The sequence below is a fragment of the Poecilia reticulata genome, linkage group LG13, assembly GCF_000633615.1.
Source record: "Poecilia reticulata strain Guanapo linkage group LG13, Guppy_female_1.0+MT, whole genome shotgun sequence".
Classification (NCBI taxonomy): Eukaryota; Metazoa; Chordata; class Actinopteri; order Cyprinodontiformes; family Poeciliidae; genus Poecilia; species Poecilia reticulata.
Genome location: NC_024343.1, coordinates 17,048,800 through 17,074,788, shown reverse-complemented (window position 1 = coordinate 17,074,788; position 25,989 = coordinate 17,048,800). Strand labels below are relative to the sequence as shown.

The following is a 25,989-nucleotide window of genomic DNA, read 5'->3' as shown; positions in this document are numbered from 1 at the left end:
TCCCAGGCCTCTGGTAGAGGACCCGAGCTCAGAGGATGAAACAGACCACCCGCGGAGGGTGAGAAGGGAATTTTTATATATATATATATATATATTTGCAGTTCATGAGTGAACCTGTCTTACATGAAGGACTGGTGTTAATTCTACAGAAATGTGTGAGTATGACATGGATAAACGTGTACTGCTGCGACTTGAAACTTGAAAGTGCTTTTTTTTAAATAATCTTTTGAACTGATGTATTTCACAGTTGATTCCATTGTATTTTATAGTAAGGCTATAGGTACAATTTATTTATTACAGCGTACAAATCTTGCAGTGATGGAGAACTCGTTTCACAAAGTAAAAGCTTGCTCATCGCATCAGACCTGAAAGTGAAGATGCCCCATGATTTTAATATTTATTCAACTGAAGACCTAGAACAACTAAAAACATGAGTTTGCAATAAACAGATTCATAAAAAATAATAAAAAAAGGGAATAAAACATAATGACAAAAAGACGTTTACATATAGCTATGGAGTACCTTGCAAAATCACTTGCACTCATAGCACAATTGAAATTAATAAATGCAATTGTGGCTAACACAAAGTGGTGCAAAGTAGGAGAAAATATAAATATTTAGATCAAAATATATCCACATGTTATATTTAGATTCAAAGAAGCAAACCTCTCTGAGCTTCTTCACCCCTACGTACCCCATCGGTCTCTCAGGTCAGCAGATCAGCTGCTCTTGGAGGTACCGAGATCCAGGAGGAAGCTCAGAGGGGACAGGGCTTCTCTGTCATGGGGCCAAAGTTATGGAACGACTTGCCTTTGCAGGTCAGAGAGGCCCCTTCACTGTCCACTTTTAAAGCTCGTCTTAAAACCCATTTATTTTACTTGGCTTTCAAMWCYRGCGGGATCTAGTTTTAAATTGTATGTTTGTTTTTAAACTGTAAGTTTGTATTTTTTTTATTCTTATGTTGTGTTTTAATGTACAGCACTTTGTATCAGCTGTGGTTGTTTTAAAGTGCTTTATAAATAAAGTTGGTATGGTATGGTATGGTAAATTCTCTAAGTGTACAGTTAAGTTAATTTTTGCGTGAACAGCTTAAAAGTATCTACATTTTTAACATAGTAGTTTGAAATGTAGCTTTTTATATTCCACATTCATTTGGTTCCTAATTGAAGATCGTCAAGCTTCAATCTTTTCATTTGAAACACAATTACAGTCAAAAACATTGCATGGAACATCAATAAATCATGAAAACAGAATGCAAAATTAAGCAAAACTGTTTGCAAGAAATGTAAATTGACACAAACCCATTATAAAATGGACAAGGAAACACGAAAAAGGCCAAAACAGGACAATATGGAGATGCAAAAAGATGTAAACTGTGGATGTTTGTACTTTACAGATAATTTCTGCTTGACCTGTGCTGGCTTCGAGACTATTTCAACCCAATTGCTCTTGATCCGCTATGTGGCAGTAATTATTTTTGAAACATCTGAAGAACAGAGGCCCTTTGTTTATTCATCTTTCATGGAGGTGTTTGGATCTAAATTTCATCGATCCGCACTAACAATCACTTACACGATAAGGAAACCCAAAAAAGGAGCAGTTGCTGTGAAATAACAAATCTGAAAATCCAGATGTGCAACAAAAGAAACGCAAAGTGCCGATTGGATGCAATAATTGGTAGAACCGTTTAATTTCTTGTGCAATAGATACAAACTGGCTTTTCTTGTGTGAATTGTGAAGGAAGGCAAAGACAGACAGGACACGTTTAAGGGAACCTGTCGGAAATAGTTACAACTTTAAACCTAAAACACGTTCATAATATTAAATAATCCACCTGTAACATTTATACAGTACAATACATTCAGTCAACTAGAGAGCAAACCATTTGTTGATTGTTTAGGGCTAAGGTCAGTGGACTAGTAGTATTTTTTAAAAGTGTTTCTCTTGAAAAAAGTACCTCACTTTTAAACTTCTAATAACGTTTTTTAACATCAAGCTTAACATTTGAACACATACTAGAAAATTTTGAGCAGCTTTGACATGTTGGCAGCTTGTAAAACTGTAATCATTTTAGCAGTGCATACTCCTCGGGCATGTTTCAACAAAAAATGTTTGAGGTATCTTTTTTTTTTTTTCGGTAAATAAATACAGTGCAACACAAACAGCCTGAGAGCACCTACTGTCGCTCATAATTTGCTCCTGTCCAGCCTTTTTTTCATAGGGTTGGGGTACTGAGGACTCTCAATCACCCCTTCTCCGAACTTAAGCTCCAGGAAGGCCCTTTGGTTGTTGGGGCCGTAGGCTGTGATGCCAGCGAAGGGCATGGGCACCAGCGGCTGCAGGAAATGCTCTGGGAACTCCACATCCTGTTTGTGCTCTGTCCACGTGTCTTTCGTCATGATGCCGTTGCGCGAGTAGAAAGGCCACAGATCCACGTGCAGGTGGTTGGCCTCGCTGTACTGCACTCGGTAAAAGTCTCCCTCCACTGCCCGCTCCCACACGTAGCCATTAGCATCCACTAGAGAGCCCGAGTCCAGGTTCTTCAGGTGGTCACAGTTGGGCACGTCCTCCAGGTAGATACCCAGGTCCACGTCGTAGTCCCAGGGTATGATGTCTTGATGGCGGACGGCACCAAGAAGAGAGCCTCCCTCCAGCCAGTAACGCACACCGGAGCTCTCCAGGATTTTAATGACATATTTGGTGGTTTCCCTCAGTGCTCTTAGACAGCATGGAGGCGTCCAGCGATCCAGATACAGGTAGTCCGGCGTGTCATCCTGCACGGTGCCAAAGCAGCGGGGAGTCTCTTTAGTGCAACCAAACCACTGTTCCTTTCCCTCAGGGAGCAGGAGGCGCTTCAGACCGAAGCTCCTCATGAGTTTCCCTGTCGCCTCCTTCAGTCGAGTGTCAGCCTTCCACTGATTGTGAGCAGAGCTGAAAAGTGGCCGGTGGTTTGCCGAGAAACAAGGGCTCTCCAGGAGTTTCACCTTCCAGCCCCTTAAGGTGGTCTGAACGAAAAGGGCAGGAAAGAGGGGGCGCCCCAGAGGTACGGACAAGTTGAAAAGGTCCTCAGTGCGAATCAAGACAACAGCGTCGCCTTGTAAAGCCGTACACACACTCCCACTGCTTCCTGAAGCGGCCGGTGAGTAGGTGGCAGTCCACTCTTTGAGGTTGACCCGCAGGTGGAGGCACTGCACCGCGGATCGTGTTAAAACGGGCACCGCTACCAGCCTCACAGGCCCCCCACCTTCACCTTCCAACTCTTTGATGAGTCTCTCAAGAACTCTCGGCTGCTCCAGCTCCACACCGTCAGGTACCAACAGGACAAACTCTGTCTGCAAGTGAAACTCTGGCCTGTGAGCTTGTGGTGGCTGGTCGGGGCTAGGAGAGAGCACCAAAAGACGGGCGCCCTCTGGAAGTACAAGGGGAGGATACGGGAATGTGTCGGCCACAGCCAGAAAGGGAAGCTCTGGACGCTGACGAAGGAAGGAGTTAGCCACATCCCCAACGTAATTCTCAAAGCTTTCAAACTCCCGAAGGAGAACAGAGACACGTGGGCCTCGGCCATGTCCCTCCGCTGCCATTCCTGCATGCTCACCTCCAATGACCCCTAAGGCTCCCCCCAGAAGGGAAGCCGGCCGGGCAACTCTCCTCGAGCCTCTGCCAAGCTCCTTCCTTTTCTCCATCATCTGCTGTTGGGCTCGAGATACATAATAAAGTATGAGGAGGTTGAGGATGATGGCGCCCGTTAACAGACCCTGGCACAAACTGATACGCATGGCAAATAATACTTGTTAGAGTTTCTTGGAGGAAGAATTCAAGATTCAATGAAGGCATCCAGTGGCGGATTTTGGCTCTCCATCTGTTCGGCAGCTGGAGGTAAACTAAAAGCATAAAAAGACAAATAAATGTTATAATGCAATGTGTGTGTAGGCAAAAATGCATTAAATGTATCTTGAACATGTTTTATGATTTTAAAGTGCAACTAACACAACCCAAACCCTACAGTAAATTTAAAGGATAAAGTGGTTCTTAAAATTGTTTGTTGAACAAACATAATGTACTTTACAAAATAAAATATCTAAGTTCTTTAATTCCATAAATTAACTTTTAAGGGCTGCAAGTGACTTATTTGATTTTCCACAATGGATCTTAGCTTTGGGTAAAAATTATAATGAACCAACTGATATTTTCAAATATAATTCAAACACATATGCAGGCTTTTCATGGAGTCGCTGGATTAAAAATCCACAACAAAAACAGTCAAAAAGTATCAATAATGTTTTATTTAATCTATTTTTCTTCACATTCACTTGAAAATAAAACGTTATATTTCTTTCACATTGTTCCCACAAAAAACAACTGAGAAAACACATGCATCCTCTTTTTGCTAAAGTTTTATGCTTTTTTTTCTGAATTGTAAAACCTAAAATAGGAATAAAATGTGTGTGTGTGTGTGTGTGTGTGTGTGCATGGTTGTTTGTCCTGTGTGTCTCTGTGTTGCCCTGCGACAGACTGGCGACCTGTCCAGGGTGACCCCGCCTCTTGCCCGGAACGTTAGCTGGAGATGGGCACCAGCAACCCTCCTGACCCCACTGAGGGACAAGGGTGATGGATGGATGGATGAAGGAATAAAATGTTTTTTTCTTAATGCTACAACTTCGCAATATAGTGTGTTTTAGAGACAAAAACTCTTTATTCATAGAATATACTCAATACTATGATTATTAAATAAAATCAAATGATACCCAACTTCACCCCAAATCCACACCCACCTCTTCAAACAAGCTTTTTTTGGTAACACAGATAAGTTAAATTACTAAATAATACACGCATAACAAGAACAAGTTATCAAACATATTTCAGCTATACTCACCTTTATTTGAATATATATCATACTGCAAGACATTCTTTTGAGCAACCCAGGGAAATCCCCGCATGCATTCGTAATCCGAAACTCTAGAATTTACATTATTTTTTACCATAATATTATTAACACTGTGGTGTATTTTTGTCAGTCAGCTTTGGTGAGCATTAGCTAAGCTGCCTCAACGGGAAGCAGCGAACAAAAACACAAGTCAGTATTATTTACAACGGTGGAGGAAACTGGGTTCTCATTACTGAAAGTAGAAACCTGCAACATGCAGGCATTCATGTAATTAATGCTTTACAATCATCCATGCAAGGAATCTCACCAAACGACTTTAGCATTATGCTAGTACACCTTTTGCCTTTGTTGCTCGGAGCAACCAAAGCGCTTCCTGTTGTTGTCCTTCAGAATAAAAATATCACATAATTACATTTTCTATCTCTTCATTGGGCTATTTTTATTTATTGAGTTTTTACATAAAAAAAATCTCAAATTTTCCAGCAGGAAGTACTTTTTTGTGGGTATTTTTATTTGAGATAAGTTCTTTCTTAGCTTTCTATTTCAGTTCGTTGTGCATTTGTTACTCGCAAATGTACATTGACCATATATATCTGATAAATAAGACATTGATTTCACTGCCAATGTCACAAATTTGTAAATTTTAAAAAAGCTAATTTAAGGGGAGGGATATGTCATCATTTTGCTTTGTTTAACTTAGTTGATAACTTTACAAGAGGCACTACAGTAGAAGCATTCAGCTGACATTAGTAAACAAAATCATGGGTGTTGTGAGTGACTTTGAACAGATTTGGACAAACTCTCAGAAGAACTATAGGTAGATAATTTATTACATTCAATGTAACAAACTATAACAAATAAATTACATATTGTCTGAACTATATCTGGGACATTTTTTTTGTTTTTGTTTTTACCGTTTTATTGGGTTCTATGCGCATTTGTTACTTTTAAAACGAGCAAGAAGCTAAATGCTCAAATTACATTGACTATTTATGCGCCAGAGCAGAGACACTGAATGCAGTCTTGATTCAGACTACTCTGGTTGATACCCAAATTGTTTTTTTTCTGACTGCTTAGTAAAGTTGTTTTTTCCTTCCTAATGTTGATTGGAATGATGGTAATAATATAGACTGTACTGCAAATGCATCCGTGGAGGCATTATCTTGTAGAATCGGACACATCATAAGTCTGTGTGCCTTAATCAAATAATGTTCTACAACAAAATAGCAAAAACAAAAACTGACAAACTATATCTTAAGTGGAGGGAAGCAAAGTAATTACGTACCTTTGATAACTTTATAAAGAAATGCTGATGAGATAGTGTGCTGTAAAGGTAAGATGGATTTTCTGTTTTCTACTCAATGTGCTGTAAACTTACTAAGAACTTATTTTACATATGACATTTTATATTTGGGTTTGCAATCTGAGATATTTTGTACTTGCGTATAAAAGAATCTGAACCAAAACAAATGGTAGTAGGCTGCAAGACAAAGATTACAGAAAATATTATGCAATTAAAAAAAATACATATAAGATTTGAGAACTTCATTACACTTTTTTCTTCATATTTGTGAAAGTACTGAACTAACACACACACAAAAAAATGGATGGATTGCAAATACAAAATGGTTTATTTGCAGGTCTGATGTAGGAGGAGTTGAAATTGCAATGTGTACACAAAAAGGCATACATTTACCCAGAACTACATAATGAACTAATGTTCTATAATCTACTCGTGACATACTTGCATGCAATGCTGCAGTCTAGTTTTTTTTTCTTTTTTTTGGAAGTATACTCTACTGTGACTTTCACTTGCTAGTCAAGTGGTTCTTGTCATGAAAAAGTTTAAGAACTACTGATCCAACCGAGTGTTTGAAACTATAAATATAGCCAACATTTAAGGAAAACCGAGATGTATATGTGATATGGGGAAACCGGAAGTAAAGTTTTGGGTGGTTTTATGGGGCTTTGCTATGTCAAAACGGTTCTGATCACAAAATGGCAGGAAATGAACTCCCACTGGCGAGATCCTCATTGTATATCAGAGAAAAGAGTCCCGTTATTTGTCACGCAATTTCAGAACCCTTCCGACAGCAAACGCGGGGAAGAGGTTACACAAAATAAAGGTCGCAAGCAAATGGAGAACGTTTGTTTTGCAAATATTATATAAAATAGTTATGTTCTGGTGTATATTTGTTTAAATGTTTATGAAAAATATGTACAAATGTATCTGTTAAACGTGCCCCCTAAAGAAATGAGCTACTGTGAACACTGTCTGGGTTATGTTTTATTCTGAAAGTTTGAAAGCGGAAGTGTAGTATTTTACCAACTGAATAGTAATTCGACTCACTGTCGTTTGAGAAAGGGAAGAATAGAGGGCAGCTTGTAGTGAACAGCTGTAAAGGGTTCGGGGTAGTGTTTTTGAAATTATTTCGTTTATACAGCCTGCTTGTTTCCAAATAATTATCCTGGCGAAAGGTTGAACGGTGAAATGGAGGCGGACAGATCCGGCGGAGGACCAAACCCGAACTCCGGAGGCGGTGGCGGCGGAGGCAGTGGTACTAGCGGAGCGGGGCGCAACCCTAACGGGCCCAAAGCAGGACCGGGCCAGACCACATCGGGTGCCGGAGTCGGGCCAATGGCAGCGGCAGCTGGGGCCATCCCCGGGTCGTTCCTGCCTCGAGAGGCGCAGGACGGGGACTCGGGTATGACGCTTCCCGGGATCCTGCACTTCATCCAGTACGAGTGGGGACGCTTCCAGGCCGAGAAATACCGCTGGGAGGCTGAGAGGGACGAACTCAGGGTAATTTTATTTATTTACATAAAGCATGTGTTAGTTGGTTTTACACAAAAAACAGACTCGGGTCGAAAAACAAGCAAAACAGACAAACAAGAAAACATCACAGCATTTTTAGCTTTGCTTTGTAGGTGTTCATGTGCCCTAAAATCAGTGTCAAAGAGACGGCATGCTAATGGGCTAACAACATATTGCACCGACAAGGATGCATTATTACTGTACAATAAAAGGAAGTGTACCACTTAATGTTCGCAACAAGGAAAGCAGCTACCACTCTTCTCCATAAGCGAAACAAACAAGGTTTCCATCTCACATTAATTCATGCTGGTTAAATGTATGTTGGCAAACAAAAACACGCCGTCAAAATCGACGTAAACAGTTCTCGTCTGATTGTCTTCTTCTCTTACTTTGATATCTTTTTCAAAGACATGTCCTACCCACAGCTCTTTATATAGACTGCATTTTGACATTCATGCGAAACAGAACCAAGAGGCCATTATCTGATTTTTAAACAAATTCTTATGTGGTTTCTCTGTTGTGGTTAGGAGGTCAGTGACATGCAGCTTTGAGGTTAAATCACTGCATTATTCAGTAATTCTTATTTGACTAAAAAGAAAAAAAAAATTTAAAATGCAGAATAGTTTCGTGGTTTAAATATTGTGTTTTGATATTGTGAGATTCTCATTGTATTAAATGATGACCTTGATTAAAAAAAAAAAAAATCAGGTTATTGAAACTCTAAAAACAAGGATAATGTGATCAAATTAGTTTTTGTATTTGAAACAGAAAAAAACAGCACTTATCTCTAACTCTGCTGAGAATACAATCTTGTAAGATGTTGATTATTTCAGAAGTAACAATCGTTGGAATTCAAATGTATAGACTAAGGAAAATATTTTCAAACAGTACATATTTTATGTTTTTGTTGTCCTGTTCTATATATAGTAACGCAGCTAATATTAGCTACTTAATTAGTCAGGCTATCTGCTTGGGAAGCCAGTCTGTAGTTAGCAGCTTAACAAACACGCTGCTTGTAGCTTACTATCTGTAGTTACCTTAATAAGGGTGACGTGTGGCACTCCACAGCATGTCTGTCTGTTTTGTATTGTTGTCCACAAGTAGAACAGTTTTAATAGGTGGTATTTCTTTGTGTCTCATCCTGTAGCTGATCAGATGTATGTCAAAGCAACTGAATTTGTCATTTAAGTTAAAGCAAAACACCAGGAGTCTTCATTCAGCCATAACGTTCACTGACATCTCACTAAAAACGTGATGAGCTGTAGGATACCGGTTACCATCTCATGCCCGCTTCCCATCCACACCATTACAGTCTGTGATGTTATTTATTTATTTTGTGACTGGACATATTTCCAGACGGTCAAAGTGTGATTGCGCGCTTTTTACTTATCACCAGAACGCAACAACAAATTGGGTCTCCATTAAACCCGCAAAACCCCCGTCACTGACACGCTGACATTTCAGTGGAAGGACTTGGAGTTGTGGGAACAATGAGTTTTAAAACTATGTTTCTCTTATTCTTTAATACCAGTTAATTAGGAGATAATGGTTATTTGATGAATAGTGAAATACGATAGTTCAAGCTTTTTTCATGGCAAAATGATTGATCAGGATGAATTTTTTGCAACAGAAGCTGCTCTTTTCCACAGATGCTATTCCCTGATTCCAAACAGTCCCGATCTACAGTAAAATGTATATCTTTGTGTGCGGTGGTGGCACTCAAAGTAAAGCCCGCCCGCCCTTTGAACTGGCGCACAAATAAATGACTCACTGGTGCGGGGGAAAAATTTTTCTGTCGATATGCAATGATCTGCAGCTTACTAATGCGAGCGCAGGGCCTGCCTTTAGGTTGGACGTGTAGGCCTGCGACTTTAAAGGTCATTGATCTGCATGTGTAAAAGTGGCTTGGACAAACTACATGTGAGTCAGTGGCAGAAAAATGCCTGTGAGCAAACCACGAGTCCCAGTTGTTCAGATGCCAACTTGCACAAGATAAATGTTTCTCTCCTGCATAGATGTAGGATTTTGCTTTAGTCTAAAAACTGCTCTTGTGAATAGTTGGAACAGAAACTGCTCTGCTTTATCCATTGTTTTATCTTGCACTTACATTAAGACACGCCTCTTGTCCTCTTTGGAGTGTTTCTACTTATAACAAAATGTGGGGAAATAATCCTAACGACATTTCATGTACCGTGATACTCCACCACTCTGTTTGCCCCCCTGACTCAAACCTATGTAGTTTATAAATAGGAGCCCGATAAAATATGGATGAACAATAACAAACTGGCAGCGCTCGCTTCTTTTATGGGCACACGGAAGAGAAACCGAGAAGAGAAATCAGAAACGGGTCACCGCCACGTCCAGCAGGCCATTATTACTGGGTTTGCATGTAAGTATTTTGCAGCACATGATCTGGCTTCACAGGTACAATTAGCACAGTGTCCTGAGCTGGAGGAATGAAGGGGAACATTGCAGCGTGGTGCTGGAAAAAAATGACCTAGCTTACATTTTAACACCCACAGGCCTCTGGCTTTTGTTGCCAGCATGCTTGAAGAGCTCTCAACATGCCAGTTAGTTTGCCCGCTGGCTACATCCTGCACAATTAACAACATGCAGTACGCGTGTGAAGTATATTTAGCTTTGGTGATGTCTACACAAGGCTGCTTGTGCACTTAATTTCAAGCTTTTGTAATCGAGCCACAAACATGCTCATAAAAATCAGGGGGCAACAAAAAAAAAAACAACAAAAAAACTTCAATGTTGGACAGAGAGTTGACACTTTTTGTGTGCATGGTGGGAGACTTTGTTGTGTCTTTGTAGCATGGCGTGTCTCTGCAAGACCGCCACACGTGTTCCCTCTGTGAGCGTGTTGTTCGTCTAAGAGGCCACCTGTGGTGTCCTGTCTGTGCTGACAGGCCGACAATTGACGTCTTCCCCGCCTCTCTGAGTCAGGTGGGACGTTTCGGGTCAAACGTAGGACAAGCAGCGGAAAGGTGGTTGTTTACCTTTGAGTCTTGGAATAGTTTTTTTGACAGGGGAGGGGGGGAAGAAAATAAGGTTTCTGTCAAATCACAGCACTGCTGCGATACGTTGTTAGCCATGTCACTTATGTGCAGATAGATTAGTGGTTACCCACAAGGCATTACTTTCTGTTGACTGTGGGCTTCAGGGCCCCTGGGTACTGATCTCTAATTAATAGTTGTACTCTCTTAGCTTTAACACACGCATGACATCCGTAGGCATTGCGGTATTTCTAGCCATGCTTTCTTTCTGCTTGCATTTACTTTTTTTCTGTTATTCAGTGCTGCACAAACAGTATTTAGCTACACATTTTGTCACCTAGAAATCTGATCCCCAATCAATACATCATAGCATTGCCTTTTGCTACAGCTACAGCTGCAAGTGACTTTTTGATAACTCTTCTTTGTTGAACAGTAGTTTGATTGAAGTTCTCATTTGACTAAAAATAATTTTGACCAAAGTGCTTCCTGGCTGTTTGCTTGGGGTTGTTTTATTACTGGAAAGTTAACCTTTGCCCCAACCTCAAACTGTTTTTCTAGGATTGCCCATCTGTCTTCCCATCAGCCCCATTGGAGAGAAAAAAAATCCTCACAGAATGATGCTGCCATCTCCAAATCTCTTTTTACTAATCAGCGACTCCTGGTTGCACTTAATTTTATTTAGGGGAATCAGATCAAAAGGGGGGGGGATCCAAAATTCATGGCACACTTTTCAGTCTTGTATCTGTAAGCTATTTGAAGACTATGTATCATTACTGTTCCACTTTGCAATTACGCACCGGTTTGTGTTGGTCTGTCTTCAATAGAATACGTTGACGTTTCTGGCTTTAATGCATCTAAATATGAAAAAGTTCAAGTAGTAAAAATAGTTTCTCCAGACACTGCATGAGATTTAATCTTTGTACTTTGTGAGCCTGTTTGACTTTATTATGTTTAATCACCACACACTTGTTTTATTCCTTCCTTGTCTCATTTTTTAACTCAGCCTGGAGGTCCTACCTTTTAGGATTTATTTCCCAAGTGGCTCCACATAAACACACACTTTCTGCTCTACTCCAGCAGGCTCTGTCCCAGAAAACGTCTGTTGATCTACTTGTTTTGCTTGGGGACTTTTTTTATTTATTTTATTTTATTTTTTAAGAGCAATGAGAATTGATAAATCGATGGTCAGCAGGGATGGAAAGCTTGCCCTTTGACCCTTCTGTGTAGTTGGGAGGACAAGGACTGACAAAACAGGCCAAACCTGTGTCGGCTCTCCAGGTGACGGTGTATTTTAGCAAGGTCAGCAGCAATGGGCCACATAGACGAAAACGCAGACACGAGAAAGAGAAATCAGATGACATGACGGGTGCGCTCCCAGTAAAGTTCCCTTTGTGATTAAGGGTTTTGTTTGTTTTACTAAGATGACATCTGTACTTTAAGCCCAGTGTCACTAGCAAGGCCGTGTCCTATATGCTGAGTTTTTATAAGCAAACACTTACTCTTTAATAATACGTTTTGTAAAAGTGAGAAGGGACGATAATCTGCTGCTTCAAAACTGATGATAAATCATCTTGAGTAGCAGATCAATGAGTTGCTTTGTTTTGTGTTTGGTCCGATCAACTCAGACACAAAGATTCTTGAACCTGCTGTTGTTGGCAAAAAGGTAGAAGCGATGGAAGTAAAAGAAAACCAAAAAGAAAACAGCGATTCAGCTTTTCATTCAAAGCTTAGATTTGAGTGCAAATACACTTTAGTACATTATTAAGCACATATTACATGTGCCTCAGACTTTATCACCTTGTTTTACCAGGAAGCTCTGATTGGTGATCAGCAGGTCGAATACAGAAAAATCAGTTATTCTTTTTTTTACATTTATTTACTAAATGTTAAACATTTTGTATTTATACATCAACATCTGCATGTACTTGGATTTTTTTTAAAATTGTGGTGCTTAAATTTGTGTTTAATAAAAATCAGATAAAGGTTTGGGGCATATCTTTTGATGCATAGAATAAATAATCTAATAATTTCTTTATTTTCATGTTAAATTAAAATTTTACTCATCAAAGAACCTGGAGCACTCTTTTCTGTTTTATTGTACTTTTAAAAAATAAATAAATAAATAAATAAATCAAACTTGTCATCTCAGGCACGAAACCAAAAGTTAGTGGCATCTTGATTGTTATATCTAGATTTTTTTTTAAACATTTGCTTCACTCTGTGCATTTTAAAGTTTTAAAGTCTTTAAACTACAGCTAAACATTTCCATGTATATATACGCGGGTGAAGGTTGAGTGCTCCAGTGTGAAACAAGGAGCTGCGTGTCGGACTGGTGTGATGCCTATCAGTGAATGAGGGCAGGTTGGGGCTTGCCTGTGTGCGAGTATGAGTAAAAAATGTGTGCCCTACTTTTTGTAGATGAAGGAGAAAGATTCCTGAGAGGTGAAAATGAGGAAATGCATTGTTGAATGGGATCATTTATAAGACAGGAACTTGACAGGTCCATATCTGTAGCTACTTGTCACAACAACAATGTTGGCTGCTGAGAACGATTTAAACCCGGCCTGGGATAATGTCGTGTGTGTGTGTGTGTGTGTGCGCCTTAACCTCCCCTCTTTTTGTGTTTTTGTTTTGTTTTTTCTGTTAGTTAATATGCCGACGATAGGTTTGAGCAGAACCATTTTTAGCACATTTCTGTCTACTTTTCTGATATTTGCACCTACATAACCATGCCAGGACCCAGTCGAGCAGAACCTTAACTTGCATTTTAGTGCACTGTGACCAGTTTGCTTCTACCATTGCAAAACCGATCATTGGATATGCTCTTAACAGACATTATACAGACATTATAAACCCACATAAATACTGTAAATATGTTCTCGCATTGTTGTCCATTCATAGTAAAACAGTTTCTTGCACAGACCCATCTGCTGTTATGAGATTTTGTTCAACTCTAAACCACACAAGCAAACATATCTCTGTTTTAGAGATTATACCTTCAGTATTCACGTCTGAACTTTTTTTTTCATCTCCAAAGCCCTTCGATTAGTCTATGAAATGACATTGCATTAATCAGGATTACTCAGCAGCAGCAAGGTTTACTTGGCAGATTATCCCGTGTTCCTCCTTAATCATGACACAGCCGTCTGCGTTGGTGTGAGCCCTCCTCGTAGATCTACATCTACTGTCTGGAGCAGGCCGAGCTTCTGCCCCATGAGGCGCCGGTTTTTAGACTGTTCTAGTTTTACAGAACCGAGTGTAGGAGGAGCCTCACGGACACAGACTGGGGCGAGCGGGGGAGAAATGGGCTGTAAAATAAGCTCTAGTTATGCTCTGATGCGACTTGGTACGGAAAGTTTCAGGGAGGAAATTTGCAATGCTATTGCACAGCCTCTTGCTTGGATATGCTTAAAGTAGAACTGGGTTAGAGCTTTTTAACCTACTTGTAGTTGGAATCACATTTTTTTAGGATGTTTTGGGGGGGGAAAGAGGGCAAGATTCGAGAAGTCTGATGTGATTCAGTGAACTCTGACCATGCACCTGCTCTAATCCTATCACGATTTTGTCCAGATTCCTTTAAAAAGAAAAAACAACAACAAAAAATACCAGCTTCTTATCACTTTTCCCTCACAAATCTCCTTGTTTTGATAAATGGGCTGTTAAAAGAAAAGCCTTTCCTCAAGTTGGGAGTCCTATCACCACAGAGGAAGGAAACGGACACAGGAAATGAGAAAGGAAGGATGTGTCTTACAAGAGAGTGTTTGAATTCAGCTGGTCTGTTTCTTGTTTTTACTCATCTGCAGCTGCGCACTCAGGCCTTTGCCAGCAAGGGTTTAAAAATAAGAGTCCTTTGACTTAAGGCTCTGGATTTCAAGAAGTTGTGTTTTAAGTGCTTACCACATCAAGACTTCCTTCTTCTTCCTACTTAGACTTCCCTCCCGTGCTCATGATGGCGCTCATGTTTGTTTTCCAGAATGTGTTCTGTGTTGTTTATTGCCATGTTTCTGTGTGTCAGGCTCAGGTGGCATTCCTGCAGGGTGAAAGGAAAGGCCAGGAGAACATGAAACAAGACCTAGTGAGGCGGATCAAAATGTTGGAGTATGCCCTCAAACAAGAAAGGTGAAGTACAAGACAGTAAAGTGATCTTTTTGTCCTCAGTAACCTTTACCAAAGGTTTTACATTCTGTAGATGTTGTGATCTTGTTAGGATGGATGTTTGTCTCCTTTAACGTTGATCTTGTGGGATTTTTTTTTTTTTGCTTCCAGAGCTAAGCACCAGAAGCTGAAATCTGGAAACGACCAGAGTCCTGGAGACAAGAAGCCTGAGATGGAGGCAGATCAGCGTATGTTTTTAATTTTTTTCTAATCCAGTTAGTTATGTGGATATATTACGTGATCTACGTTGTGCCTTCATTTCCTTAGTTCCCAACGGACCAGCTGAGACAGACTCTGAGCCACCCAATCAAATGTCATGGAAAGAGGGTCGTCAACTACTACGCAAGTACGCCGCGCTTTTCACGTCGATGATTCAAGAACCTTTTGTTTCCAGGAACCATCCTGAGAGTTTTGCCTCTGTAACGCAGGTACCTGGAGGAAGTCGGCTATTCAGACACCATCTTAGACATGCGCTCCAAACGCGTGCGCTCCCTGCTGGGGCGGAGCAGCCCGGAGGCCAACGGGCCCCCGTCGAGCGACGGCTGTCCGGAACCAGAACCCCGAGCAGCTGGAGACTCGTTGTTGGTCAGACAAATAGAAGAACAAATTAAAAAGTGAGACATTTTTACTGCTGCAACTTGGCAATCACAGTAGTGAGGTACTGAGAGTCCTAATCATGACTTTGGATGAATCATACAAAAGAGGTCAAAGCAGTATTTAAAATAAAGTTACAATAAAATACCTTGACCTAGACAAAATCAGATCTGGCTTACTCATCATTTCGCTGTCTTTGCTTAAAAGTTGTAGCTTAAAAAGTATCAAAAATATTCATTTTGTTTGAAATGAGTCTTAATATTCCCGATCTGTTATCAGATATGGATCCTGCTGATTTGAAATTATGGTGACTAAAATCCAGAGTTCCTATGCAGCATTGAAGAGTCTGAAAAATATAGTGTTAACTTTTTATTTTAGCAGGAAAGAAGGAAAGTCAAGTATGAAAAATGTTAGATTTTTCCAGACTTTTTTCCTTCTTTCATTGTTTACCGTTTTTTTCAACTATCCCAGCTCTTGCCTAATAATGCTTTATAAATGCAGTGATTTACATATTTTTTACTTTTCATTTGACCCATCAAACTGTAATTTAACATTTGGTCTGTTAATTTTGTTGGTTTTGATTTACTGGCTAAAATTAGCACTCATTCAGAAATAAAAAGGGGGCATTTATTATTCATCCACATGGTTTAAAATACCAAAATAAAAGAGGTGAAACAGTAAACGTGGGGAGCTTTTACAAAAATAGAAATAAACATACATACGTATTACATACGCATTACATTCTTCAAGTTATATTTAGATATAGAGCAGATCCCACAAAAATGTACATTTGTGTAAAGAGCAAGTAGCCAAAAGTGATTTAAGACACACTACAGAGTAGATGGAAAAAGATTTTTAATTCTATTATGGAAATTTGAGGGTCAGGATGGATTTCCTTTGAATTGCGACGTAAAATGAAGCAAACGTAAAGGACCACTGAGAGACCATCATAAGGACCTGAAAGAAGAAATATAAATATAAATTAATCGCAATATTACAAGTGCTGCGTAAACTCCAAACCAAATTGTTTTTACATAATTGTTTTATCTTTTCACAGTGTTGAGCTGTGTGAAAATGTAAGTCTCTGTACGTTTTAACAGGAACGCAGGCAAAGAAAGCTCCAAGGAGAGCGTCGGCAGCTCGGTGCTCGATAAGATCCCCTTCCTTCCCGGCTGCGAGGACGACGACGAAGAAGACAGTGACGAGGAAGACGACTTCCAAGGCATGACCACTGACTGCATCGACGGTCCGCGCAAAATCAAAAAGCCCCGTGTAAAGGTGAGATCAGTGAGTTGAGCCTGATGAGTTGTCAGAAACGACAAGCTGCTCGTCACGCCAACTGTATCTCTGTTTGTTTTTTTTTCTGCTGTCCAGATAACTTCAGAGCCCATGACTACAGATCTGGACCCGGAGGATGAGGAGGACGAGGACGACTCTGAAGACGCCCTGAATGAATTTGACTTTCTGGGCTCGGGGGAGGATGGGGAGGGGGCGGGAGAGGCCCGGATCTCGGGCGATGGACGGGAGATAGGTACGCCGCTACCATAGTTGTCAGCACTGCCAGGATCACTGCCGACTGTCTTCTCTGCCTCCACTCGCTCACCTTTTTACCTCCTACGTCCTGTTGTGTCTTGGCATCTTTTCTCGTCAATAAAAACCAACCTCTTTTTTCCCAACCGCCTGTCTCTCTGTCCTGTTTCACGATCTTTAGATCTGTGTGGCTGCCATCTTTGTCTTGTATATTGTGCAGCTTGAAAAGGTGATCACGCATGCTGCCTTCACTGGTCATGTGCTCACATTTCATTCCTTGAAACCATAAGTACACCATGTAGATGTTTCACCCATGAAAAGTGGATGTAAAGTAGTAGATGTTTCACCCATGAAAAGTGGATGTAAAGTAGTTTGAGGGTCTTATATGTATATTTAAGGTATGTAGTGTGTCTTCTTTTTTTCTCCCGCTTTTCTTCTCCTTCCATTTGTTTCATCCGCTGGCCTCTCCGTCATTTCTCCGCCTGTCGGAACTGACTGGATGTTTTCTCTCTCCCTCTTCTCGCCGGGTTCAGAAAACCGCAGGAACAAGCTGCAAGGCATGATGTCGGACTTCCCACCTAAACCATCTCCGCCCCCGTCTGTATCGGGACAGGCTCGCTCTGGGGAAGGTGAGGTTTTTTTTCTAATATGCTCATCAAAAAGAAAAAAAAAATCCACACCTGAGTTATTTCAGCAGCGTACTCCCACACACACACACACGGTTGTACCTTATACGCTGAAATTCAAGCTTAATTTGCTCAGTTTTAAGGCTTGTGTTAGAAGACTACGCCTACACCTGTAAATGTTATCTTTGGTACACTGTGTGGGAGTATTGCACCCAGAATAAAAGAGCACAGCTTTCTAAAGTTCTTCGCTGTGGAGAACTTGCAGCATGTTTTTTTTTAAAACAATGAGGGGTAACATGCTCTTCCCCGTTCGACCTGCAGGTGGTGCCCTAGGATTCTCCTCTGATGTCTTTATCATGGACGCCGTTGGAGGAGGTGACATGAACCTGGGTGAACTGGCGGATCTCACCGTCGCCAACGACAATGAACTCTCCATTGATGTAAATACACATCCGACCCGGTCGACCCTCTGTTCAGCACATAACTCAATAATAACACGGTGCCTCGCTTTTATTTTGCGTCCCACCAGATGCAGGACAACAGAGAGGAGTTCAAGAAGACCTGGAATCCTCGCTTCACGCTGCGCAGCCACTTTGACGCCATCCGGGCGTTGACGTTCCACCCCAGCCAAGCTGTGCTGCTCACGGCGTCTGAGGACGGCACGCTAAAGCTGTGGAACCTCAACAAGGCCATGCACTCAAAAAAGTAAGAGAAGGAAATGCAGTGACTTGCAAAGGGCTGCACTTTACTGATTCTATGAGCTTTGTCGTGCTACATTGAGATTTTAAGAGATATACCAAGAAAATGTGGTGCATATTTATAAAGTGGAATATGAAGCATTTTGTTTTTCCATAAATGAAAGTTTGAATTATTTAGCTTTGTTTGTCTAGCTCTTCTATAAAATCAGATTTGTTTAGTGCATGAGTAACAGAGTTCCCATGGACGTCTTGGCTCTGTTACTGATGATGCTCTGTGGCTGGATTTACACTCGGATCAGGTTACACACAGGTGTTGGTTTATTTCTGAAGGCAGATTATTAATTTACTTAGAAGAATTAGAGTTAAAGACCCACATTTCTTTTTCCACATTGTTTGCAAAAACTTTTGAGCTCCATTTGTCGTCCATTTAACAATTATACGTTCCTGTGATCTGTCGCATAAAATCCTAGTAGAATCACTGAACTTTGAGGTTTTAGTATGATAAAATGTGAATAGGTTCAATATGTATAAATACTTTCTCAAGACTCCATGGGGGGAAAAAGAGCTGAGACTTTGAGGTATAAAGAACGTATAACAATTTGTGTCCCTCTACAGGAACGCAGCTTTGGACGTTGAGCCCATCTACACCTTCAGGGCACACAGGTGAGTTCAGTGTCTGACGTGTAAAAATGAGTAATACTGTTTTCCCCTGAAAACATCCACTGCCATCTGTCTGTGTTTTCATAGTGGAGCGGTGCTGTCGCTGACCATGAGTGAGGACGGAGAGTCCTGCTACAGTGGCGGTCTGGACGGAAGCGTCAGATGTTGGAAGATGCCCGACCTCAACGTAGACCCTTACGATAACTACGGTGAGACGTCGCGGTTTGCTCAGCTTCATGGGACTCCGTCGGCCAATAAAGCGCATCCAGGGCTCCTACGCCGTGTTTTGATTTTTCACATCTGCATAAGTAGGGTGAAAAATGGAACGTGAATCTGAAATGCAGTGTTGTTTCGAGGCTTTATTGCTTAACCCATCATCTGTATTGTGCACAAAAGGTCAGCATGTTATAAAAGCTGCAAGAATTTTGAGCATTTTGAAATTAAAAGTTTGTACGTTAACGGAGACATTTAAAAATCAGGGAGCAAATTAAATTAAAAGGAATTGACTACAAACTGCTAGCAAAAACCTGCCACCTGCTGTGCATTTAGGAGAATGAAGCATTAGTGTGAACTACATTGTTTTTCATGTTGTATATAACTCTGGCTGAAGCATAAAGTTCCAACGCTGTGAAGGAGAGAAGGCTCACAGAAATTTTATTTTTGGAAAGTTATTAAAGAAAACAGACAACTTTTCAACTTCTATAATTGACTGTGGATTATTATTTATAAGATTAATTAAACTAAATCTAGGGAGAAAAAAATCTTCATGTTGAATTTCATTTAGTTCTCCTTTGCTGCCTCCTGCACTATTTTACACATGCACCCAACATCTACCCTGTTAACGCCCACATTTCAAAAATGACCTAAAACATAGTTTACGAAATCTTAAAATTTGCCGTTATCCTCACGTCAAGTATGCGTTTTAAGTCTTAATAAGCTGCGGCTCTCTCTTCAGATCCTGGCATTCAGAGCAGCGTGCTGGACGGCCACGAGGACAGCGTTTGGGGTCTGACGTATTCGTCGGTTCACCATCGTCTCGCTTCCTGCTCGGCTGACGGCACGATTCGCCTCTGGGACCCTCAGAACTCGTCTCCCTGCATGTCCGTCTTCAACAAGGAGAGAGGTACAGTTCGGCTTTTGGAGGCTGAAGAGAGTCGAGCAACGTAAAAAGCAGCAAACTGCTTTTATTTTTAAAACACGTAACAAGTAATGTTAACAAGTAACCATAAATGGTGTTGTTGTGGATTTGTTTTCTGCCACAAGACGAGGGGAAGTAGAATGGGTTTAGCTGACAAAGCAACAACAAAACATTGCAAAATTGTATCTTGAAAGAGAAGAAAACTACTGATTTGTTCTAAAAAGTAGCATTCCTTGAGGTTTGTTATTATGTCTTGTCATTTTTTGTGGTATTTGTAAATTAAAATATCACCAAAAGGTTTATTTTTCAATTTATTTCATTTCAAAAGTGGAAAGTAGTATATTTTGAAAACATATTACACCGTGGGCTCTGTTTCAAGTTTTTCTTAATCTTAATCTGGATGGATAAGGCTTACTGCAAGAGAAAAACTCAAATCTTGTTTCTCAGAAAACCAGCACTGTTTCCTGTGCACTTTTTTATTCCACTTAATTTCCCCACTGTGTATTTTTTGTGTGGTTTTATTTTTCTGAAAATATCGTCTTGCCTGTATTTTAAGAGCACGGAACCCCGACTTCTGTGGCCTTTGTGACCACTGACCCCAACCAGGTGGTGGTGTCATTCGACAGCGGAGAGACGCTGCTCTACGACCTCAACACGGAGCAGAGCGTCACCACGCTAGAGACGCAAACGAAAGACGGTACGCTCGGAGGATCTTTATCCCTAACTTGTCACTACAAACAACCTTTTCCTGCTGCCTCAAGAACAAACAACTAGCTAAATACGCGAACCATTTGAACGTACGTTTTCCTTGCAGGCAGTGAACTAATCAATCGCGTCGTCAGTCACCCGAATGAACCCGTTTCCATTACTGCACACGAGAATCGCACCATCCGCTTCATGGACAACAAGACTGGTACCTGCTTGATATCTTCTGTCGTTGCTCCCGGAGTGCAACCTGAAGATTAATCCCAGTTTGCTGATGTGTTTGTGCAGGTAAAGTTGTCCACTCCATGGTGGCTCACTTGGATGCTGTCACATGTCTCACTACGGACCCTAAAGGCACTTACCTCATCTCTGGAAGTAAGTATTGTCCAGCTTGACTTATCAAGATCTTGACTGAAGAAACAACGCTCAAGATCATTTTTAATTACCAGCCCATTTTATCACTGACAACCAGTTATTATTTCCACTCAAAATGTCTTAAACGATGATTTGAAATGAACAAAAATGAAGATAACATGAACGGATTATTTTATTTTCTCTGGGGAAATAAAATAATCGGCGTTGCATGAAACCACAGAGAGACCTGAACACACTTCCCCACCTTTCACCTGCCCTTTGCCTCTCACAGGCCACGACTGCTCGGTGCGTCTGTGGATGCTGGACAACAGGACGTGCGTGCAGGAAATCACCGCCCACAGGAAGAAGCACGACGAGGCCATTCACGACGTGGCCTTCCACCCGTCCCAGCCCTTCATTGCCAGCGCTGGCGCAGATGCACTCGCCAAGATTTTTGTGTGAATCCACTGTTGCCATTTTGGTAAGATGGAAGATGTCAGCGTAGCAGTAAAGCAACAAAGCTGTTATATAGCATGCATATTTTCCAAAATGTTTACACAGAATGAAAAGCTTTATTACTGGTATAAATGGTGTTTGTCTTTTTTCTATATTGATTTAAATAATGCATATAATGGCAAAGAATTTTTTGTGTGAAAAAAAATCTGATATTTCGTAAGATTTTTAACATTATTTCTTCTCTTTTTTTGTTGAGGATTTATAACTGTTGACATAACGTATGCACTACAACATTTTTCAGATTACATTTGATATGAGATTAAGGTTGAGAATGTCTAATTTTATGTATTTATATCAGGATTTAGAAACTAAAGCTTTGTTTTAAAGGGCCCTCTTCTTCAGTTGTGAATGTTAGAGGGTTTTTAATTATAATTAATGTCCTCAAAATTCCTAAATATAACTTACTAAAACGTTCAAAAGCTCCGATTTTACTCTAAGCTACAAATTATTGAATAATAGTTCTTACAGGTCACTTTTTCTTGCTTGTTTTGCTGTTCAAAAACCAAAATAAAAAAAAAGAAAGTGACTGAGAATCATGTTATCTGCAAGCTCTACTGTTTATGTGAATTAGATCCATGCAGATGCAGTTTGGGGGGAAGCAAATGGCTGTAAAGAGCTTTGCAGATAACAGCTGCGAGGCACAAAGGGATCAAATAAAGTAACTTATTATGTAATCCAGCAGCCACTTTATTTTAGCAGACATGAGCTCAGTTGCTGCAGAAACTGTTGGCAACATTACATTTACTTCTAAGACTTTCAGTAAGGTTTGCATGTTGTAGAAAAGCCTCTGTGATCTCCTTGTGGTACGCATGAGGAGAGAGTTAGTCACCCAGCAGGATGTTGTAAAGTTGTTGTTGCCACAGAAACAATGGCAAGATTGTTTGCCTGCACTTGCAGCGCCTTTCTGCTCTTGATGCAGATTTACGATGGCTTTCGTTTTTCTGTGCACCATCAAAACTGCTTGCATGCAGGCGCAGCTCGACAAATTAAAGTATCATCACCTGTAATTAACTTTTTTATAAAAACAGGTCAAAAAGAAAAATATATTTTATAGATTCCTTACACAGAGAACGTATTTAAAATATATACATTGACATGTTTTTTTATATATGTATATTTGTGGTTTAAAAGTGAAAGCTCAGAATTACCCAACCATTTGATTACTGGTAGCAAACTTTTACACATCTGTTCTCCTTTAAATCGGAAAGTTATTGATCAAGTTATGCTTTTCATCTTGGTGAATTGGTATACTTGCTCTGGTTGGGTTTGAAATATTTTTGACTAATCACAAGTACAAAGCTGCTGCTGCATTTAAAAACCAGATTTAAGCCAATAATTGGCATTAGTCAATTATTGGCCACGCAGGCATTGTTAATTGGCAGTAAAAGTAGGTGCCAATTCCAGCATGAAAATGAAATCAGCATCTCCCCTAAGCAAGAAATGCTCTGAAATTTCATTTTAACTGGGCTTTGTTAGGATCACACTTTTTCCTTCCACTTAATTTACGAGAAATATGCTTGGAACCGTCCTCCTTTGAACCGACAGCTTGTTTAGCGGCTTCCTTATTCTGTAGAATGTCAGTGACTGCTTTTATTGTTTTTGATCAATCAATTAAGTTTATTTGTTTAGCAATAAATAAATGGAAGGCTGGACATTGGCTTGTAATTCTGCAGTAGTGATTTGTCCAGATTGTTCTTTTGTATCAGGTGTTTTGATAACTGCTGTTATTAAAGCAGCAGTTATCAAAACACCTGATGAGGAGGGATGCATTTACGATTTGAATCAGATCAGATGCAATGACAGGCAGGATTTTGTGGGTATATTTATATCTGTACAAGGGCAGAATTGCTTGATTGCTTTATAATTTCTTCTAAGCTTTTATAGTTGAGTAGTTGAAATTGAGTCAGTTTTTTGTTTTTCTTTTGCATTTGTTGTGTCTTGATCTGACAAACTGATTGTTAGGATTTTATGATAAGTAACTCATAATCATTCAGTTTCACAGAGGAAAGCGATGCATAATTATGTGTTTTGTGAATTTTCACTTTTTGCGCTGGATTGCTGAAATAAACTTTTCGGTGATATTCTAGTTTGCTAAAAAGCATCCGTATGCTCCGAGTATGAAAACTGTTGGCATTGAAAAAATGTTTCTGAAAATGTGTCTTTGCTCTTTGTGTTTTATGATCCCTAATCCCATCCTTCTGTTTCTGTCTCTTCAGCGTCCTGCAACCGCAACTGGGCAAAAGATGCTGAAGATGACAGCAGACGAATTTCTATCTCTCTCTCTCTCTTTTCTTCTCTCTTTCTCTCTCTATCACACACACGCAAACGCATCCAACTGTCCTGCAGCCCACTGGCTGGGTCATCACCACAGGACATCAACCCCCCCTGCCCCTCTTCTGCCCCTCACAGTTCTCTGATGCCTCAGTGACTTCTTGTAATACTAATCATATCTTGTACTGCTTTTTTACAACTTAAAAAGTTACGGCTGCTCTGTTTTCAAGTAATCATATTTAAAAAAAACACTTTTCTACACTACACTCTCCAGCTTGTTTTCGCCCTCTCTCCATTCTGCCTGTGTTTATTAAGACGCACCTTGTCGTGTACATTTATGCGCTCTCGCTGCTGACACACTACCCACACTTCACTGACAGGTTTGCACCGTCGCCTGTCCTTTCTGATCTTCGGTTTGAATTTATGAGCAAAGTGTTTCTGGCAGACAAACAACAGGGTTCAGAAGAAACCCGATCCAGGCTCTGCTTTGGAAATTATCTCACATTCCAAAGGATCCATGCAGGTTGTGTTTGTTCGGTTCCACGTTTTGGATAGGAGAATGTTTTACCTCGGTTGTGTGTAATATCAGGAGACACTAAGCAGTAAACAAATAGCTTTACTTTTAAATATCTTATCACTTCATCTCGTTTCATTCCTCCGTGTGGCGTCCCGTGATTCTGCGTCTTCTCCTGTGGGTTGCTGTTTAAAGGCAAAAAAAAAAAAAAAAATGCCCCTGAAACAACAGATTCCCACAGTCATGATCCATTTCAAACTGATGCTCTCACACTACATTACACGGCTGAAGATAGAGATTATAGGACCCCAGCTGAAATCAGTAGGCTGTAAAGGTGTGAGCCTGGCCTTCGCGCTCTCGGCAAATGGCACAGATGCTGCCATTTGGTGCTTTTTACTGTACAGTGGAGTGTGTGTGTGCGTGCATTGTGTGTTTGTGAATGCACTATTTAAACCATGGTGCTACAAAAAGACCTCATCAGTCTTGAGTCAGAATCAGGGACCTGTTTGTTATGTTTCGGTGTGATTGTCAGCACTTTTTTAATCCGCTTCGTTCGGTTGTGTCATTTCATTAGCCGTGGCTACGTTTCAGAATTAGCCGTCGCTGTTAATGTTTTGATTGAGGAATGTGAAGAGTTGTGATTGTTTCAGGCCTGATTGATGTGCAGGTCTGATCCTGAGAGGGTCATTTTGAGCTTTCAGAAGAGCTTCATGAAGGCGGTGCCAGTTTGTGGGGGTGGTGGGGGGGTTACGGGTTGTTTTGTTGCTGGTTTTTAATATTTTAGAAACACCAGAACTCATTCAGCTTTCTGCTGAAGATGAAAAGATGGGTTCCTTCTTGCTCCAGAGGCATCCGAGGGAAAATGTTAACTTTTGGTTAGAAGTTTGCAAACACTCAGCAAAATTATCATTTTCGTTTGTGAGCTGTTAATGTTTTTTTTTTAAAACCTTTTTTAGGATAACTTAAAAAAAAAAAAAAAAAACAGGTTTGGGGGCACAAATTTGCATTTATTGTGGATTTTTTCTTTTAACCACACATGATCAAAACAACACAGATACACTCAAAAACTAAGGTATTGGTAATTGTCCCTTAATAAATAACACTTTGACCACAAGCATTTTGCAGTCTATTTCGACTTTCATTGGACTGCATGTCAGTTGGTTGGTTTCCTGCCATAGACTTGGATTTTAAGCATATCTTGTATATTTTCAGTACTGTTGAGATGAGGGCCTTTTCATAAATTTAATATTTACTGGCGTTAAAAAAAAAAATATTGTGGAGTTTGAGACAAGCCACAATGAATTTAAATTTGTGTTCTTGCTTTCTCTTTTCTAATTCATTGAAGTTTTATCTTGTATTATGGGTCAGCCCAAGTGAAGAATGGTTGAAATAAGTCTTTAAAAGTCCAGCACAAATATGCTGATGCGTGTAAAACTCTGAACTGAACGTTCTTCTTGGGGGGCGTGGGGGGAGTATTGATGTAAAAAAAAAAAGTGTGGGTGTTATTCGACGCTGGTGACACCTGG

The 25,989-nt window shown here is 40.3% G+C and overlaps 2 protein-coding genes across 2 annotated transcripts; one reads left to right on the top strand and one right to left on the bottom strand.

The window, feature by feature from the left end:
• Nucleotides 1-1,666: 1,666 nt before the first annotated feature.
• fkrp (fukutin related protein) lies at nt 1,667-5,248 on the bottom strand. The gene is made up of 2 exons (XM_008425724.2): nt 4,874-5,248; nt 1,667-3,881 (listed from the first exon to the last, which is right to left on the bottom strand). Exon 2 carries the CDS (start codon nt 3,774-3,776, stop codon nt 2,187-2,189), a length of 1,590 nt encoding a protein of 529 aa, XP_008423946.1. The 5' UTR covers nt 3,777-3,881; nt 4,874-5,248; the 3' UTR covers nt 1,667-2,186.
• Nucleotides 5,249-7,210: 1,962 nt separating this feature from the next.
• Nucleotides 7,211-25,989, top strand: strn4 (striatin, calmodulin binding protein 4). The gene is made up of 18 exons (XM_008425723.2): nt 7,211-7,688; nt 14,718-14,821; nt 14,969-15,045; nt 15,125-15,203; nt 15,286-15,471; nt 16,552-16,729; nt 16,826-16,982; nt 17,515-17,610; nt 17,929-18,047; nt 18,137-18,312; nt 18,921-18,968; nt 19,053-19,174; nt 19,921-20,088; nt 20,660-20,800; nt 20,918-21,016; nt 21,097-21,183; nt 21,455-21,643; nt 23,895-25,989. The coding sequence occupies exons 1-17, from the start codon at nt 7,377-7,379 to the stop codon at nt 21,622-21,624; spliced, it is 2,319 nt and encodes a 772-aa protein (XP_008423945.1). The 5' UTR covers nt 7,211-7,376; the 3' UTR covers nt 21,625-21,643; nt 23,895-25,989.